The sequence below is a fragment of the Eucalyptus grandis genome, chromosome 5, assembly GCF_016545825.1.
Source record: "Eucalyptus grandis isolate ANBG69807.140 chromosome 5, ASM1654582v1, whole genome shotgun sequence".
In the NCBI taxonomy this organism is placed as follows: domain Eukaryota; kingdom Viridiplantae; phylum Streptophyta; class Magnoliopsida; order Myrtales; family Myrtaceae; genus Eucalyptus; species Eucalyptus grandis.
This window is the reverse complement of record NC_052616.1, coordinates 42,204,521-42,224,528: the sequence shown is the minus strand read 5'-3', so window position 1 is coordinate 42,224,528 and position 20,008 is coordinate 42,204,521. Positions and strand designations below refer to the sequence as shown.

Here is a 20,008-nt window from a genome sequence, read left to right as displayed (position 1 = left end):
AAATTTGGATAAGTCAAATTTCCCGAGCACCCATTTATAATTAGCAAATGTCGATAAATGTCATTTCCTAATTTAGTCTTTATGTTCGATTTACGCGTCACATTATGGATATCACGACACTAAAATTTCGAAGACCCAGTAAGTTGATTGTCGCCTTTCGAAACCATGCAAATAGTGGTTATCAATAATTCAAGAATCGCCCCCATGGAATCCGGGTCAGCATTATATGGTATGCCTATGCATCTATAAGAACAATTGAATATAAAAAATAGGATAAGGGCATTAAAAATTTTGAAATTTATCAACCCATAGAGCCGGTATCGAGCTTTCAGTATTTTATGAGCCTGCTAGTTTTTTTTCTTTTTTTTCTTTTTTTGGGGAAATTTAGTCCAATTTTACACGAGACAGGCAAGTTTAGTGGGTACTCTGCATTTTCCTCAAATTCTTAGTTTATTATCTCTCTCTCTCTCTCTCTCTCTCTCTCTCTCTCTCTTTTCCTTTTGCTTAAATTTGGTGTTTTCTGTTGTAATTCTGACCTGGACAGGACTAGGCATTTCTGGAACCTTTATCACCACCACTTATATTGTACTTTTCTCATCCAAATCCACTCGAGAAATTGCCCGTACATTCTTTCCTGTTGACTCGATTTCCTTTCCTTTTTCTTTTCCCCCTTTTTCTGGTGTTGAATCGTCAGTATAAGCTTAGAATTTCCTAGAATTTATGAAAGCCAGTGAATTAACAGCCATTAGATTATCTAAATAAGGCACAACCATATGACTCATCGATTACTATCTATAGAAACTAGAAAAATCATCCAATGAATTTTCTGTGGAAGAGGTTTGCTAATTTTAGGTTTTAATTTGGTAAGAAATCTGGTGTTCTCTTCATGAGAAATTTTGTTTCTAGCTTCTGTAAAACAATAAATAAAGATTGTCTCTGAGCCCGGCATTTTGGCAAGGTCGGAAGTTCCTTGGTCCCTTCGTTCTGCCCTTTTCCCTCTCCGTTTTTTCCTGGAAATCATCTGGTGATCCTCCTTGTCCCCAGATGAAGGAGAGACATCAGAATGGAGCCAGGACAGCGGTTTATGTTCCAATCCAATAGATCGTCATCCTGTAATCGGTTTCATCTTCCGATTGGGTCTTAGATTGGGAGGGAGGAGGGAGAGAGAGGATGGAGAAGAAGGGCGTGACATTGATGCACCGGTACGAGGTCGGGCGGCTGCTAGGCCAGGGCACGTTCGCGAAGGTCTACCACGGGCGGAACCTGAAGACCGGCCAGAACGTGGCGATCAAGATCATCGACAAGGAGAAGGTGCTGAGAGTCGGCCTGATCGACCAGATCAAGCGTGAGATCTCCGTGATGCGCCTCGTGCGGCACCCCAACATCGTGCAGCTCTACGAGGTCATGGCGAGCAAGACCAAGATCTACTTTGCGATGGAGTACGTCAAAGGCGGCGAGCTGTTCAACAAGGTGGCCAAGGGTAAGCTCAAGGAGGACATGGCCCGGAAATACTTCCAGCAATTGATCGAGGCAGTCGACTTTTGCCACAGCCGAGGGGTGTACCACCGTGACATCAAGCCCGAGAACCTCCTCCTTGACGAGAATGGCAACCTGAAGGTGTCCGACTTCGGGCTGAGCGCACCGTGCGAGTCCCAGAGGCAGGACGGGCTGCTCCACACGACGTGCGGGACCCCGGCGTACGTGGCCCCGGAGGTCATCAACAAGAAGGGCTACGTCGGGGCCAAGGCAGACATCTGGTCGTGCGGCGTCGTGTTGTTCGTCCTCATGGCGGGGTATCTTCCGTTCCACGATGCCAACCTCATGGAGATGTATAGGAAGATCTCCAAGGGGGACTTCAAGTGCCCGCAATGGTTCCCTCATGAAGTCAGGAAGCTGCTCTCGAAAATCCTTGACCCCAATCCCAACTCAAGGATCGGGATAGACAAAATCATGGACAACAATTGGTTCAAGAAAGGGTTCAAGCGGTTCGAGCCCCCGCCGATTTCTCGGATCAATAGCAGCGTGACAATGAAGGACATCCAGGCTGCATTCGAGCCATCGGAAGTGTATCCCGAAGCGGAAGCAGCATCAGCGGCAGCAGCAAAACCGCCAATAAGCCCGCTCAAGCCAGCCAGCTTCAACGCGTTCGACATCATATCCCTCTCGAAAGGATTCGACCTGTCCAACCTATTCGAGAATCACGCGAACCAGAGGCCCCAGGCGCGGTTCACAAGCACGAAGCCCGTGGCGGCGATCATGTCCAAGTTCGAGGAGCTGGCATCCACAGAGCAATTCAAGGTCGAGACGAACAACGGGGTGGTGAAGCTGCAGGGGAACAAGGAAGGGAGGAAAGGGCAGCTCGCCATAGATGCAGAGTTCTTTGAGGTCACTCCAAGCTTTTCGTTTGTGGAAGTCAAGAAGGCAGCAGGGGACACACTGGAGTACCAGGAGTTTTGCGACCATGACTTGAAGCCTTCATTGAAGGATGTTGTGTGGGTTTGGCATGGAAATATGCAACAACAGTCTCAAACTGCTTAGGTTTTGAATTTTGTTTGCTTTTTCTTCTTCCCTCTTTTCTGGGTTTTTGCTTGGGCGAAAGGATTTCTTGAGAACGTGCTGCTACTCCGTTGAGCAAATTAGTTGCTGCAACAGGAAAATTGACAAGTTGTATCTATCTCTTGCTACCTTATGTGTATATTTTTATCACAAATGGACAATACCTTAAGTTTATGATACTTAAGATTATATGATTTCCCTTCCTGTCGGCTTTTTAAGTAATTGTCTTTGTAAAGTGTTTCTTACTTATGAAAATGTTAAAAGAGTGCCCTCAAGGCACTTGTTAAAAGTTTACTAATTGTGCTTTGGAAATACTGACATTGTTTTATAGAGAAAAGATATATTTAAGTGTTATGACTTTTGAGCATTATTCACCTGAGTACCATAAGTTTTCATCAGTCACTTGAGTTGCAGAACATACATTTTATTAGATCATATGAGTGCTACAACTTTCATACGATTTTCATTCGAGTGTCGTGATTTTTCAATCGATCACTTGAATTTTATATACAGGTGTCATATCATGTCAAATTTTCAATACCTATGGTGAATCTTTTTAAGAGTTATGACACTCAAATGAATGATTTTTTTATTCTAATAGTCATAACAATCAAGTGATCGGTTGAAAACTTATGACATCCAAGGGAATGATCAATAATTAATCACACTCAAGTAAGCGTCATATGAAAATGGTACTGCTGGAATTTCTCCCAGAAATTTTGCTCCTTTCTTTTAACTTGTTTTGGCATTCCTGGCCTAATTGAATAAAATTTATTCCTTGCAGTCGCAGTGATCATGCCAAAGATTGAAAGTCACTCGCATTTTGTAACATGAGAATTGAATAAGTACTAAACTTCTCTATAAATCCTCTACTGGCAATTTTTTTGTGACGATGTGCACACTGCACAATTCACTATTGATGCCATTTCAGTATTATGCAATCTGAGGGGAGAAATCATAGATTTTCAAAGGGTTTGCACATAAATGATTTTAATCAAAGAATTTATTGGAGGATTAAAATTTTTCTCCTTAAGTAGCAAATTTGAAATGAGGGTTGATAACACGAAATGCCAAATGATTGAAAAAGTACTGACAAAGCCAATTTTGATCAACATACCGTATACGTGTCATCAAACCACCAATAATAAAATGACTAAGTAACCCCTACAATTAGGGGGAAAAAAGGAAGAGGACTTAACTACCACAAAAAAGAAATCCCAAAAAGCGATACCCGTGATATATTTAGCACTAATTGATTTTCTTTCACAAAAAATCTTAAATCAATACCTTATGACACATAAATTGCCAAATTAATTTTCGTATCACGCATTTATGACACTTTCACCCCATATATATGCCCTCCATTAGCTATATGGGATTTGACGTAGAGATAGATTTAGGTTCTGAATGTCAATTTTGGGTATTCAGTAAAATGAAAATTTTACTAAAGGCAAATGCGTGATAAAGTATTGGTTTGAGCATTTTTATAATATGAAAATTAATTTGAGATAATATGTCATGAAGTGCCAATTTGAGATTTTAAATGGTATTACTTTATTTAAAAAAATGTGCAAAAGCGGTGATTATGAAAGGATAAGTTGATATCATATGGGGAAGACTACGAACATGATGATTGGGTCGAAAACAAGCTCAATCAAAATGTTGAAGCCCATTATCAAACTGGGCTTGCATTTCAATTTTTAAACTATTTTGCAAACAGGTGTTCAACTTATCATGGATTTGCAAAGTGGATGGTTTTCCTTCTTCTTTTTTTCTATTTTGGGCGTAGATAACTTGGAAATTATACTTTGGCCCAAGTAAAGTGGACGAATATTATGGCCATCGTGAAGTGGAATCGTGATTTCTTTTGGGCCAAGAATAGTTGAATCAGATAATGAGACCCAACATTATATACCAAATTAATTAATATACCAAATTAATTAATTTCCACTAATTGATTTGATATCTAGCTCTAATTTATTCCACTAATTTTTGTACTGTTGAGATTATGTTCGGAGCTTAAATGTCTTGAGGAAAACCCAACGTCAACAGAGAGTGTGGAAGCTCGGCTGCGTGAAAGTAAAGAAGATGATCTTCTTGTCGGACGTCCGATCTCGAGGTGCAAATCATGGCAATTTCCATGTTTGAAATCAGCAAAGATTTCCCTATTTTGTATACATGTTCCTTCTTTGGGTCATTGGCAGGCGATCGACATGTGGAGAGCGAACCTATGCTTTTGCGGCTTCCCACCAGAAATCTGTAAGGTTCATCGTCGTACCGTACAATTACAATGCTCTAAACTCGATACCAATGTTACAACCAGACTATTTAACGATCACATATGCTTGCACATGTGCATTTGTGAATCGATTATCTACATCGGAAAAGATACTTCTATTTTGTTATTATGGTTTTGGTATACAAGTGCAATGTTAAGATTTTAGTATTAATTAAGGTACTTTTTATTTCGTCTGTAATTTCTTAAATCTTCATGCACCCCTTGCCTTTGGTTCGATTTTGAAGCTTGATTGGATCTTTTGGTGCTCTTTTTTAGAATTCTCTGCGATTTCTACTCATCGTTTCATTTCTTAAAAATTAATGGATTTTAGAGAATTCTAATTTTTGTAGGAATGGATGTAATTAAGTCTTATCTTGAATGTGGCTTGAATAGATTTTCTTTTAATGTTCTTCTTTCCTTTGCCACTTATTAGACTTGACAGCCATTATTGGACGAGAAAGAGGGCGGGAAGTATCAATGGATAAAGGGAGAGGCTAGCCTTGTATCCTCTTTTTTTGGTTCGAGCTAGGGCATATATGCACTCGATGCATATGAGCGTGATACATGTGACGTGAATCATCAAATTGGGCTAGGGATGGCAATTTGAATCGCCCTAGTAAAATTTGTATTGCCCAGCCTTTGATGGGACTGATAAAATGCCCTACATGTGTAATTTGGAGCAAGGAGAGGGTCGAATGTATTACCCCACAGAATCTGCCCCTCCTCCATGCACCTTGTCTTTTAAAATGTTAAGCATTTTAAGGTTACGTTTGTAACGGTTTTGTTCAAAAATTGTTCTCCGGAACATAAATAGTTATTACCATTTCTGTTCCAAGGAACAATTTTTGAATAGAATAACACATTTGGTAACTACATAAAAATTTTGTTCTTGAAATAAATAAAAAAAGAACAAAAACACGTTTGATAAACTTGTATAATTTTTTTTTTGTTTCTTTTAATTTTTAATATTTTATTTTATTTTTCCTTTTTTTATTTTTCCTTTTTTTCTTTTTTTCTTTTTTCTTTTTTCCTTTTGACTGGTTGCCCGGCCTCGGTCATGGCCGGCAACTAGGCCAAGGGCCAGTTGCCTCGCCCAGCCATGGTGAGGCTCGCCAAGGCTAGCAACACCCAACGAGGTCGCCAACCCTCGACGGCCATGGCCAAGGCCAGTGACCAGCCAAAAGATATAAAAAAAAAGAAAAATAAGAGAGAAAAATTGTTTCTTAAAATATAATTTATATACAAATTAATAAAATATATAAACAAAAGCCAAAAATTAAAACTATTTTATTACTCTTTTAAGAAAAAAATCTCCTTGTTAGTTTTTGTTGGAAATATGATTTGTTTTTTTATTCTAATTATCTAAATACGGTTAATTGGAAAAAATAGGAGAGTATTAGACAAGAACAAGAAACAAGTTCTTGATGTTTTGTTTCGTTTAAAAACATTTAAAGAGCAGAGATTGTCCAAATTTGTTCTTTGAACAAAAATAAATTTGAAATAAAACGTAAACAAAAGAACCCGGGTGGAAAGAGCGTTTCGGAACCGATGGTCGGTCAGTTCCGGTCCCTAGGACCAAACGGTTTTTTTTTTGTTTCACCCCTACTTTTTGAACAAAAAAATAGAAATTGTATTCATGACAACCAAAAAAGAACACAAACAGGGCCTAAAGTTACATAAAAAATGTTCTTATTGTTTTCCCCCTCTTTTTGCCATCAGAATGCTAACTTCCATTCATTATTATTAGATTTTCAAAATTAAAAGATTGGCACGGTACCAAATTTTAGCTCACTTTCTTCAATTAAATCCAAACTTAAGATAAATATGGGTCGAGATGATTGACGGGACGAAACTCGATTGCCTGCGAAGGTGGGGATGAAGCATACCAACTTGCCGTGTGGGGGTGGACATGAGGCCTCACGGGATGGAAGATTCAATCCCCCACTCTCGTCCTTGCCCCCATCGCCATCTCTAAGTTAGGTGGATTTTACTTGACACCAGCCAAATCTAATAGTTCATTAGTAATTATCTAGTTTGCCACTTGGCAAATGGTAATAGAAGAGTTAGAATTTCCACCTTATTATATTAAGTAGCACTTGACTTGATCTTAGGAAAAATTTCCAAGGACTTGTCCAAAAACCATAAGCAATCGCGACAATGATTACAATCACCAATTGCGGTGGACTCTAGTCTAGACAAGTATTTTCCCTAATCTTACAAGTCACGCATTCATATAATTTGTCACTAGACAAGCAATAGAAAAGAAGAGTCAAACCTCCACCTTACTATTGTATATGGATCTTTCACTATAAATTACCCTAAATTGATCAAAGTATTCCTATTTTAGAAAAGTTATCTCAAAATTCTTTACGTTAATCTATCCTATCCTCCCTTCCTCTCCTTGCCACCGCTGTGCCCATCTCGCCCCCACAACGCACTTCTACTATCGCTCGTTCCTCAACACTCTCGCTTCATTGCATGTCACAGCGTGCGTGTGTGCGTGTCCGTGCACGAGGACAATGTGAACTTGCGGTAGTGGTCGTGACCACTACACATGACTAGCAAGCAAGCCTCGGGCAATTTAAAATTTAGGAGCATTCGAGGCTAGGGACCTCGTGGCAACTACAAAGACGTCGCATTGTCATTGGAGGGGAGGGGACAGGTAGCGTTGCATTGATCACGAGACTTTTTATGACGGAAAAGGAATAAGGAAAGGAAAGAAAATGAAAAAAATACAATCAAAGGAAAACTATATGGACAATCTAAATTGCACTAACCCTGAAATGACGGCCTCTCAATAGGGTGAGAGCATCCGGACCTTTTCATTGGGATAGAATGACACGGATAGATTCGAAGTGGGATTGCATGGACTTTCGAGTGAGATTTTCCAAAGTCGCCCACGTTCACATGCCCAATGGCTAATTCCAAATCCAAGCGCCCACTAGCTCATCACATCTCAGCAAACGGCGGATTCCCCCGAAGTGCAATCCAGTTGTCACGAGTTCAGCCCCAAAAGAGCCCCACCTTTCGTTTAACTTAATGACCGAAATCCCCCCACCCTCGAAAGCTGCAGAGATTAGGGCAAGAACTGCCCCCCCACTAAGCCGCGCCACAGCGCCGGGGGGAGAAGAAAAAGAAGTAGTAAACTAGTCACGGTTACCGATACAGATGCGAGGACAGATTGAAAAGATGGGGACAAGGCTTGGTGACACTTTGCGTTCGGATTCACGATGTCGTACTAGAATGTCTGTAACCATCGTGGAGGGTTAGGTGTCATTCCCTTTGGAATTTCGGGTTTGGACACATGTGGGTTTGGTTGATCCTGTCGTTGATTGAAGCTCTCCACCTCCAAGAGAATTTGAACAGATCGATTAGTTTAAGTGGAACGTGGGGGGTTGGAGGGAGAAGAGAGTAGAAGAAAGAGGGAGAGAGGGAGGGGAAAATGAGACAAACGCCACGTGATGGGGGCAGGTGTAGTGGAGGGCCTTTTTATTGAATTGGGTGGGATTGGGATTGGGATTTGGAAGGAGATGATGACTTCAGGTAGCTTATCAAATCAACTTCCATGTGATTGGCACTCACTAACGAGGAATAGAATATAATAAATATATATAAAAGCTAAAACTTTAGGTTGATGAGCGGGAGTTGAATTCGATGTCCAATACTTAGTCCTTGAGACATCTTGGCGGTGGTAATTATTAGAATGTTCTAAACCACTTATTTATGATATTTATAAACTCTTTATATGCATATGATTTCCCCTTTTACTTATAAGTTTAAACTTTTGATATCGAATTTTTATCATGATTGTCTCCACCTATAATTTGAAGTCTTTGTTGGACTATTGGATTATAGAAAGTACACTATACGAGAAGCAATAATGAAGAGATCAAGTTTAATTCGAGGGTAATGAGTTTCCTCTAGACACCCACAGTGCATACTTTAATTATATATTGTGGCAAAAGTACACCACAAGTGTCAAAACTTGATACGATGGGACATTTAAGTGCCAAAAATTAAGAATGTGACACTTAAGTACCTTTTTTTTTTAAAAATAAGACACTTGAGTGTCACCTCCGACGAACTTTACCGAAAATTTTATGTGGCAATTTTTTTATTAATTTTGCTCGCCTACGTGACTCACTAGATAGCTAACTCAACAAAGAATGCAAAACGACGTCGTTTTTGCATGAATTTGAATTTTAAATTATAAAAATTTAAAAATAAAATAAAATAAATGTGAGGGGGTGGGAAGGAAGACAGTTTTAGGCGCCTAAGGGTTGTGCCCTCGCCATTGCCTCACTAGTGCCGCCTCCCCATCGTCGCCGAGAAGGGTCGACAACGATGTGGGGAGGGCCGGGGCCTAGCGACCCGGCCGATCGGAGGTCAGGGCTCGCGAGCCCTCGCCCAAATCGAGGCGAGGGTCACAACCCTCCCCCAAATCCGACGAGGGTCGCTAGCCCTTGCCCAGCCAAATTAAAGGTCGTCATTGGGCTAGGGCTCATAGGCCCTCACCTTTGGTCGGCTGAGGTTGTCAACCCCTAGCCATGGCCCGGCAACCCCAATCAGCCCTCCCCTCGCCATTGCCGGCCCTTCTCGACAACAACTCTCTCTCTCTCTCTCTCTCTCTCTCTCTCTCTCTCTCTCTCTCTCTCTCTCTTTGTTTTTAAATAAATTTATTTTTAAATTTAATTTAAATAATTTTATATTAATTATTTATCCATGTTAGCGTGCAAAACAATGTTCATTTTTCCCTTGCATCGTTGGATAAGTATTTTGGTCGGATTTTCTTGCCATTGGCACTTAAGTAATTTATTTTACTCTGATTTTGACACTTAAATGTCACTTTCCTAACTTTTGACACTTAAATGTCATTTCGTGCCAAGTTTTGGCATTTCCGATGTTCGGCACTTTATATATTGTATATATGGAAATGGATGTACATCTAATAGACAGTGACAACCTATCAAATTCTCTTCTTCTTCTTCGTTTTCCACCTTATCAATCATTTTCTTATTTATTACAATAAAGTACCTTTGTTTCAAGCCCATTGTAACCGAATACATTGACTATGTTGAGTGACTCTTTCGATTTATGGAAATGAAATTTTCTTTTCAACCAACATAAGGAAAAATAAAATTGGCTAGATCAACCCGCCAATAAAATCTCGCTTGCACAAATGATTCATTGGAAGAGTGGACATAAATCTAAAACAGTAAAGAGAGTGCATTTGGCTTGAAAAAGTCCATCGGTCATTATTCGTTAATTTTCTCCTTTTGTCAATTAATCTAGCCAGAAGATCAATTCAGAGAATTAAAATGATGCATTTTGATACGGGATGCTCTAAGGAAGTTCGTCGGGTATTTTCCAATCGTGATCGAAAATAAACAAGTCCATACATTTTGGGTGGCCTTAAAAATTGACAAGTAAAATAATCCGAACCCAGATTTTGGATGAGAAAGACAAACACGTTTACCCAGTATCGAGTAATTCTTCCAAAGATAGACGTTCGAATTTCAAAAAGCATTTGATAAATAAATAAAAGATTTGGAAGCTTATTGTCTATATACGGCCCACCTAGGGAGCACCAATTGTTGTTAAATTATTAGCTAAATCTATTTTTTTTTAACTTATTACTGTTTTAATATAGTTTTGACATCTTTCAATCAATAATTGAGGATCTTATTTTGTCTTTGCATGGAGTAATTCAATTTGATCTGCATTGGATTTATCTCCCTTCTGCTGCGTCTAGCAAATAACCAAACACCCGTGAAGCAAGACCAAGCACCTAAAAATTGTAGCACTTGATGTTATGAGGCTAGATGAGGATACCTCGGAAAAATCACGAGAAATAGCAAAAACATATCAGTGCAAATTTAAGGAGAATTATCAAATAAATTCTAAATTTATTGTTATTGTATCTATTTAGTCATAAACTATTTTTTTTTTCAATACAGTCTTAAACCTTTTACGATTGTATCAATTCAATCCATTCAACCAAACTTGCCTGGCCAATGCTAACATGGATAATTTTAATGGAATTACGTGATTCTATTCATACGACCCATGCCATTCGAAAAACCTAGCGGAATCCATGAGGTCGCGTGCCAACTCGTGACTGGAAGTAAGGGAAGGCGCTTCAAACTTGTCCTTGAGAAGGCATCGATTGGCTTACAAGGAGGGGCTCCTTGACTTTGGAGTGGATGAGTTTGCTCTTTGGTTTTAGTCGGTCAAGGTCGTCGCACGTGACAAAGAATTCAGTATGTAACATCGAGTATTCATTTAAATCTTCTGGGTTTTATGGGGGCATAGGGTTGACTTTTGGAAAACCAAATGGTTGAAAATTAGAGGGATTCCCACAATGCACCGAATATACACGCAGGTTCACCGGCTCGCGTGACTAATTGATCCTACATTAGTGGGATTGACATTTCGTGCGAGAGAAAGGGGGTATGTATTGAATAAGCTGGATCGGATTTAGTCGGGCCATTGCTAAAGATGAGGAGAAATAGGGCGGGAAGGGCGAATACTAAAAAAATTAATGAACCAAATTGTAAAATCAACTTGGATTGAATTTTTTGGTTGGGGTGCCATCTCACATTACTATTGTGGAATAGGAAAATTATGACTTTTGCCCGATTTGTAGATTGTCCTCTTTTTATTTCCATTGAATTATTCTTAGGTTCCTCACTTATTCTTACGAGGGAGAAGTCCTCTTTAAGTAGGTAAAACCAGGACACATGGAAGAATCTCACTAAATTCATGAGCCAAGAATGAAAATCTACTTAATTAACCCTAGAATAAACAATGTTTTGAGAGATAACCTTAGTTCTATGTTCCCGGTATTTCGAAGCCAAGGACCATTTTAAATCATGAACGTTTCTACCAAATTTCAGATTGAAATACGGTAGATCTCAACTATTCAAAAAATCTCAGTTTGGACAATCGAGATCTGTTACTTTTCGATTCAATTATGGAAGTCCAAGGAGGCCATCCAAAATTTGACTATTGCTAGGATTATTTTTCTGACAATTCACATGTCATGCTTACGTGGGAAAAAGTGCCTTATGTCACGTGGATATGGTGTTACACAACATTGTCGTATCAGCCCAAAGGAAATTAAAACAGAAATCTGGGAAAAAAAAAAGGAAACGTAAAGAAGAGACCAAAATCTTCCGGTGAGAGTCGAAGACTCGAACTTGCTCCCCCGAGCTCCGGCGAGTTGGAACTCGCCGGAGCACATTGACATCCGAAAAGAAAAGTCAGGATGAGAAGATGAGAATCACAAAGCTCCTTCACTTTTTCGCAGGAAGCAATGCTAGACTTCATCAAAACCGTTCGATAAGACGACTTTATCTATTAATGTGTCGGATTGTGGACGACACTTTAAATGAGCGAGCCATATCGAGAAATCAATCAACTCCAGATGAAGACATTGCTCGGTATATTAATTTGAATTATGCCTAAAGTCAATAGTAGAATCCTAACGTGCCGTTCAAACTCGGGAAGGAACTTTTTTGGTCGCAATCACCGCATAATTACATGCTGCTCACGTTCAAAGACTCCGCCGCCCGAGTCAACGCCCTCACGGGAATGACCAGCCGACGCTCCCTCCTTTCTACGATATTTCCTTTATTTTGACTATTGCCCAATTCGAAGAGAATAAAAGGACTAAATTTGATTTGTTAATGAGTATTTTAAAAGCAATTTTTGCGTATAAAACTTCTAATAGTTTGATTTACAAATTATTTATTGCGCGTGAGATGAACTATGCTTCAAAAATAACATAATTGTCTAACTTAGACACTTTTGGACGCTCGTTAAAGGAATCCTTTGAAAATCAATGGCGATTATGTGGGAGTGGTGACTATTCACAAGATTGCAACTCGAATGAGGTAGGAACAAGGAGAAAAATCATTGAAAAAATTTATTGACATGACTTTGGGTAGGGTGATTAGTCGACTTAAAAGTGAGCAAGGGAGAAAAGAAAGTTTTAGACATAAAATTTTCAAGGAGAATTAATAACTTGAAAAGTATTTTCTAAAAAAATAATCAAGGAAATTGGCATTACTTATATCTCTTACAAAAATAAATATAAGAAAAATATTTTCATCATTCAAAAAATATTTAAATTTAAAAATCAATTGTTGTCGATAATAAAAATACTTTTCATTTGCTAATTATTTTCAACAAATATTTTTAAGAAAATATTTTCAAATCAAATTTTTTTTTTTTTTTAATGAAACAAACAAAACCTTAGTTCAACAATAATTCATGAGCAAAAAGTTGTTCTTTTAGTTTAAAGTTAAAGTAAGCAGAGAAATATAACTCATTGTGTCAATAGAGTAGACAATTACATCAATTAAAAAATAATTAAAATATATACTTATAAAAGAAAATGTAAATCAAACAAAATATGAATGTATTTCTTATCGAATCATCTCTAATATAAAATATGCCAGATTCAAGCACAAGATAAAATTTAGTCAACAAATACACTCACTTTATGTATAGATAATATTAGAGTTAACAAAAGAAGAAATTAAAGATGCCACTTATAAAAAATAAACTAGTAGAATAAAAACATAAAGTATTCCACCCTATAAAAGATAGATATAATATAATACATTAAGTGATAAAGTCCACTTGATCTAATAATACAAAATGAACCACAATTGAGCGTAAAGTTATGTTGTTTTATTTTCCATTGCTTGGTCTGTATAAATTAAGCTCGAAATGATTAAAATAATGAAAAACAAAAGTGATGGCGCATGTATAAAGACATCCACTTAATCTTTTTTTTTTTTAAATAGACTTATATGGCTTATTATGTTTCCTATTACTTTAATAACCGTATATAACTTAATAGTATGTGAATAAGTTATTGTCATTCCATTTTTCCTGTATTTACTCTTACTTTTGATATTCATTTATTATAAACTCGCGATTTTTCTCAAATAACGGTAAATAAAGATATATATGTATTAGAACTCAATCAATGGAAAATTGAACTAAATTTTCATCTTAAAAATATGACACTGGGTAGGGATCTCCATATTATAAAATAAAAATAAATTAAATCCTGCAATTATGCTCACACTCTTCCAATTCCTATTTTTTCATTTTTATCATATATCTGTTTTAACTATACTTTCGTTTAAAATACTCGCGTGATGCACTTTGAGCATGTCCTTTTCTTCTGTTTGTTCAGCTTTATAGAACGCTTTCTTTTTCAGTATTTATGCACAGGGATGCGGTGCAATAAATTCATAGAAGTACCACAAGTGACAACATCCTCGATGTCACAATTGGCGACAATTACATGCTAATATAAGTAATATAACATGTAGAATGTCTTCGACCCAAGGGAAAAAAATGTGGAAATGCAAATAAAAACTAATAAAAACACGTATATCAAAGTTGGGTAACTTTATAATGATTTATGAACTTTGACTTAATATATAATAGTATTCGTGAACTTCTAATCCTTTAATTGTGATTTCTCAATTTATAATTTGTTCAATGTAGTCATTTAAACTATTGATACATATTAAATATAATTCATGAACTATATTAAAAATGCACCAAAAATTTAAAAGGTCACATTACATGTTGGGCCAAAATTTAAGGAATAATTGTCTCATTTTCCTATTTTACTTTGACTCTTCTAACAAATTCCTTTACTTAGTCCATGTTTGAAATTGGATAAAACTCAAGAAAGTAATGGTAGACAAAGATTACTTAACGATCTATTATTGCTTACACCTTGCTCGTGTAAGCCCAATGCAAGTGAATAAGTAGATTGAGTAAAACTCACCTAACCCCACATGATGAGATGCCTGTAAAATTTTCTCCGTTAGAGTGGGGCTGAAAGAACAATCAAATCAGCGCTCCAACAAGCTTGAACACATCGACTTTACCATGCTCAATTTGACGGTACGGCACTCACCGACACCGATCACATGATTAAAAACGCGTTAGCTGGACGATCGATATCATCACTTCCTCCGACGGTTGACAACAATCGCGGGAAATTTCCATGCAAGACAAAGTCCAATTCTTTTTTTTCCTTTTGCTTGTTGAGGGGCAAAAACAAAAGTGGAGGTCCATGAATAGAGAGTAATTAGATCCCTGGCTAAAACTAACTCCATAGGAGAGAAAAAGGGAAGGAAAAAGAAGAAATAGAAAAGAAAGATCTCCCCCACTCCACAGTCCACACAGAAAAGGGAAAGAGGAGGAGAAAAAACAAGGAAAGAAAGCGAGGGCTTCACGGAGAAGCTCTCCTCCCTTTCCCTCGGGTAGCCACCTCAGCAACGCTTTATCCATTCCGAGAGCGACACGTGTCGGTTGTGGGCCCACCTTCCTTTGCGAAAATTCCCTGCGACCGCTTGACGACCTCCTCCTTTTAGTCCTAGCTACTTCACTACCACCGCAGACGACCCCGGTCAAAAAGCCAAACCAAAACCACCACCACCACCACCGCCTCCACCACCATCTCCGACCGATAAAACTCAGCCAGCCAGCATCTCCCTCTCCATCTCTCCATGCCGCCGGCGACGGCGACCGGTAGCCCCTGAAATCTCCGGCATGGGAACGATCGGCGGGCGCGGCCTCCTCTGGCCGTTCTTCATCGCTCTCGCCTCGTCGTGGCTCGTCCTGGCCGACTCGGCGTGCAACTCCACCGCGACGGCCGACGACCAGAGTCCCGTCTCCCTGGCCTTCGCCTCCGTCTCCGGCTTTGACCCTTCCTGGCTTCGCTCCGCCTGCCCCGCCGACATCCGCCTCCCCTCCCGGAACCTGAGCGGGAACGTCGCGTGGCAGCACCTGAGGGACGTGAAGGGCCTGCGCGCCCTCGACCTCTCGGGCAACTCCCTCCACGGCGCCGTCCCCGGGTGGCTCATCGCCGACTCGAGCCTCGTCGAGCTCAACCTCTCCTCCAACCGCTTCGGCGGCGGCATCGCCTTCTCCGGCGCGGGCGCCGGGAACGTCTCGTCTTCGTCGCCCTTGGAAGTCCTCGATCTGTCCGGCAACCGGTTCACCAGCTTCGGCAATTTCTCCCGCTTCTTCTCGCGCCTCCGCGTCCTCGACCTCTCCGGCAACAAGCTCGGGGCCTTCCCTCCCGGCCTCTCCGATCTCGCCGCGCTCGAGCGGCTCGACGTTTCGGGCTGCATCATCTCCGGCGACCCGCGACCCGTTTCGTCCCTCAAGTCCTTGAAGTACCTGGATCTTTCCAACAACTCGCTGACCGGCGACTTCCCGGACGATTTCCCTCCGCTGGCCGGCATCTTGTCCTTGAACGTCTCGCTCAACGACTTCGCCGGCCGGGTCAGCCCCGGGAGTCGCCGGAAGTACGGGGACTCCGCGTTCATCCACGCCGGGAAGAACCTCGTTTTCGAAGCCGACGCTAGGAAAACCCCGAGCCCGGCGACGCGCCACCGTAACTCGACGAGCCCTGCTACCCGACCCACCGAGAAACTCGCCGCGGGCAAGAGACCCGACTCGCGGAAGAGGCGGCTGGTCCTGATTCTGGTTCCGACAGCGGCGGCGGCCCTGGTCGCCGCCGCTCTCGCCGCCCTCTGTTGCGTCTACTTCGGGAGGGGGAGGAGCTTCGCCCGAAGGAAGAACAAGTGGGCCATATCGGGCCCGGCCCGGCCCGAGTTCCGGATGGAGAAGGCGTCCGGGCCGTTCGCGTTCGAGACGGAGTCGGGGACGGCGTGGGTGGCGGACATCAGGGAGCCGTCGTCGGCGGCGGTGGTGATGTTCGAGAAGCCGCTGATGAGCCTGACCTTCCGGGACCTGATCGCCGCCACGTCCGGGTTCGGCCGGGAGTCGCTGCTCGGGGAGGGGCGGTGCGGGCCGGTCTACCGGGCGGTGCTGCCGGGGACCTCCACGTGGCGATCCGGGTGCTCGACGGCGCGAGGGCCGTCGGCCCCGGCGCCGCCGCGGGGTCTTCGAGGGGCTCGCCAAGCTCAAGCACCCGAACCTGCTGCCCATCTCTGGCTACTGCATCGCCGGTACGTGGCTACTGCTTTGCATTCCTTTTTTTTTTTTTTTTTTTGCTTTTTTGCGATTTTCATTCTCTTTTTTTGGTAGCTTACTTTAAAAATTTTGCTATTTATTGCTCATGATTACACAATCAAGTCCTAAACTTATTTTATCCTTATGATCCTAAATTTTACTGAAATTTCGTGCAAAGATTTAGTATGGGCTGTACACTAAGCTCATAATTTGCATATTCTTCTTTTTAGTTTTTCATTTATTCATTTGTTAGCTTACTTTAAAAGTTTTACTATTTATGCTAAACTTAGATTGAAGAAATATTTATCCAATCCTAAATTCTTCAATTTTATCATTATAATCCTAAATTTCATTGGAATTTGGCACAAAGATTTAGTATTGCATTAGCCAAATTGAAAAATTAATAATCGAACCGTACTCAAAGATTCATAGTAAATCTTGATAGGAACTTTTCTTGAAGCAATCTAACTGCCGACTATACATTAAAAACTTGTTTCGAAACATCAATTATGAATTGTTTAATTTTACCATTAGTCCTAAATATCACTGAAATTTTTCAGAAATTTAGTAGTATATTGACACGAATTGGAAAATTGACAACTGAATCAATATCTATGCACTTTAAAGGCGGCAGTTTGGCTCCAAAGGTTGCATTGATTGACTTTTTTTTTCTAACTTTTTATGCTTGGGGAATGGCCATCTTTTTGCCTGGCACTGCTGCAGATGTGTCTGAGCCTTTTCAGGGCATTGACCTACCTCTGTCTCTGTTTCAACTACCGGCATTTAAATTACTTCACCAAAAAAAAAAAAAAAAAACTTACCGGCATTTAAGTCGGGTCACGGGGATCTCCGGGAGTTTTGTCCGAATTTTTCGATTTCGATTTCTTGCGTCCGTGCGGCGGTGTCGTACTCGCCGGACTCTTCTTTTTCTTCTCTCTCTCTCTCTTCTCCCGTGAGGTTTTTTTCGTTTTAGGGTTTTTGTACTCTTTCCGGACACGCAAACCGACGCACGGCCGTCATGATTACACTTTCGGATCGTCATCAGAACTTTTCTCTCTCAGAGCCCTAGATTTTGCGTTGGCATTTGTGATCAAATTCAAGCTTTTCATTTTCAAATTTTTTTGGCCAATATTCAATTTTTTTTACTCAATACCACAAAAAATTCAAAATTATGTTCATTATGGTATAAATATGTCGAATATTTTTGTCATGAAAGACCCGAATTTTGTACCAGTGCATTAAATATTTTATAAATGAAATTGACATAGAAGGTATATATATGTCTGTTTAAGTTTAGGTTCTTTATAACACAAAAAGAAAGGGATTTAGGGTTTTTGTGATGTAGAAAAAATTGGAATATTTATATCACATTATCTTTAGTTTTGGGTTTTTTGTAATTTTCGTCTCTCTACTTAATACAATTTTGAATATTTATATATTGGAATAACACGTGGGAAGACCTTAATTAGGTGACGCTTTTATTGTTTTCCGTATAGATCCATTTTTTCATTTAATTTTTGGGTACGAATGAAGAGGACTTTTCTCTTTGAGTTGCAGGCAAGGAGAAGCTGGTGCTGTACGAGTTCATGCCCAACGGGGACCTCCGCCAATGGCTCCACGAGCTCCCGGCCGGGGCACCTAACGTGGAGGACTGGAGCACCGACACGTGGGAGCATCCCGGTGGCGAGTCATCCTCCCCAGAGAAGGGGGACTGGCTCACGCGCCACCGCATTGCGGTCGGGGTCGCCCGGGGCCTCGCCTACCTCCACCATGCGGGGTCCGCCCACGGCCACCTCGTCGCTTCCAACGTCCTCCTCACCGACGACTTCGAGCCCCGGATCTCCGACTTTGGGATCCAGAATTTCGGGGGTGGGAGAGAGCAATTCGGGGATGGGAGAATTGAGCGTGCCGACCCCGCCCCGGAGACAGACGTTTATTACTTCGGGATGATCTTGGTGGAGCTTTTGACGGGGCGAGAAGGGAGCGAGGAGAGCTTGGCATGGGCGAGGAGGCTGGTGAGGGAAGGGCGCGGCGAGGAGGCGCTCGAGAGGAGGCTGAGGATCGGCTGCGGCGGCACGGTGAGCGAGATGGTGGAGTGCCTCCGCGTGGGTTACTTGTGCACGGCGGAGTCACCCGGGAAGCGGCCCACCATGCAACAAGTTGTGGGCCTCCTCAAGGACATCCGCCCCCAGCCGAGCTGACAAGCCAAGAGTCTATCGAGTAGCTCAAACTCGGGCTACACACCAAGCCGACATAGGCCGCCCCAATGCTAAGGAGGCACGGGAATTATAATTGAGTCTGTCGTGTAAGTCACACGTGAGGTCTGCTGCCACAATATTCCCGATCGATTGGTCACGTCCCTTAAACATAGGAAAGCTCTCAATTGAGTCACTGATATCACATCAGCATGTCGGGTGATGTAAAATTCAGGTCGATTTTTTTTTTTTATATTTTTGGGAATTGCATTTCAGTTTGGACCAAGGCTTGGTGTCCATTGGGTATTTGTTGTTGTGGGATTTAGATTTTTTTTGCCATGTATAGACAAGATCTTAAAGTAAAAAAAAAAAAACAAAAGAATATTAATTAAATTAAAGAAAAAGAAAAAAAGGGAATGAATGAGGTGAGGTTGTGGGGGCTTAAGATTGGGGGTTGTGGGCGTTAAGATTGGGGGATGTGGGGGAAGATGTTGTTCTTTAAGGTGAACAAGGAGATCAGAGAATCCCACTTATTGTTTGTCTCTTCTGCGACATCTTTCGTCAACGATTCCTTTCAATTCATCGGATTCTTGTTTTCTTTTTCTTTTCTTTTTATATATAAAATTTCCTTTCTTTTGCTTTTTTGTTTTTGTTTCCTTTTGGGCCCTTTATTCTCTTTGGATGAATTTTTTTCTCCCATTTTTATTATTTTTCTTTTGCTCTTTTTGTTTGGCAATCTTCCTTTTTGGTTTGCCAAAAGAGAAGATTATCGATGTTGCATATCGATGTTGCGTGCACGTCTCCTGCTCTGGGCCTTGTTGGATTTATCTTGGAAGTGGAATCTCTTTAAGAAAGCAAAGGATAGAATTATGTGATAAAGTTTTCATCTTTTGCATAATGTTATTACAAGATATTCCTATCCGAGTATGAAAATTCCAAGTATCAAGATTCTCATTCTTTA

The 20,008-nt window shown here is 40.9% G+C and overlaps 2 protein-coding genes across 2 annotated transcripts; both read left to right on the top strand.

Moving 5' to 3' along the window:
• The first annotated feature begins 539 nt into the window (after positions 1-539).
• Positions 540-2,745, top strand: LOC104446932 (CBL-interacting protein kinase 5). Its single transcript, XM_039312345.1, has one exon. The coding sequence runs from the start codon at positions 1,171-1,173 to the stop codon at positions 2,536-2,538; it is 1,368 nt and encodes a 455-aa protein (XP_039168279.1). The 5' UTR covers positions 540-1,170; the 3' UTR covers positions 2,539-2,745.
• A 12,502-nt stretch (positions 2,746-15,247) lies between these two features.
• Positions 15,248-19,440, top strand: LOC104445018 (calmodulin-binding receptor kinase CaMRLK). Its single transcript, XM_010058812.3, is given in 4 exon segments — positions 15,248-16,715; positions 16,718-16,777; positions 16,780-16,848; positions 18,410-19,440. Coding segments are annotated over 4 exon segments (2,067 nt in total). The 5' UTR covers positions 15,248-15,421; the 3' UTR covers positions 19,054-19,440.
• Positions 19,441-20,008: the final 568 nt, after the last annotated feature.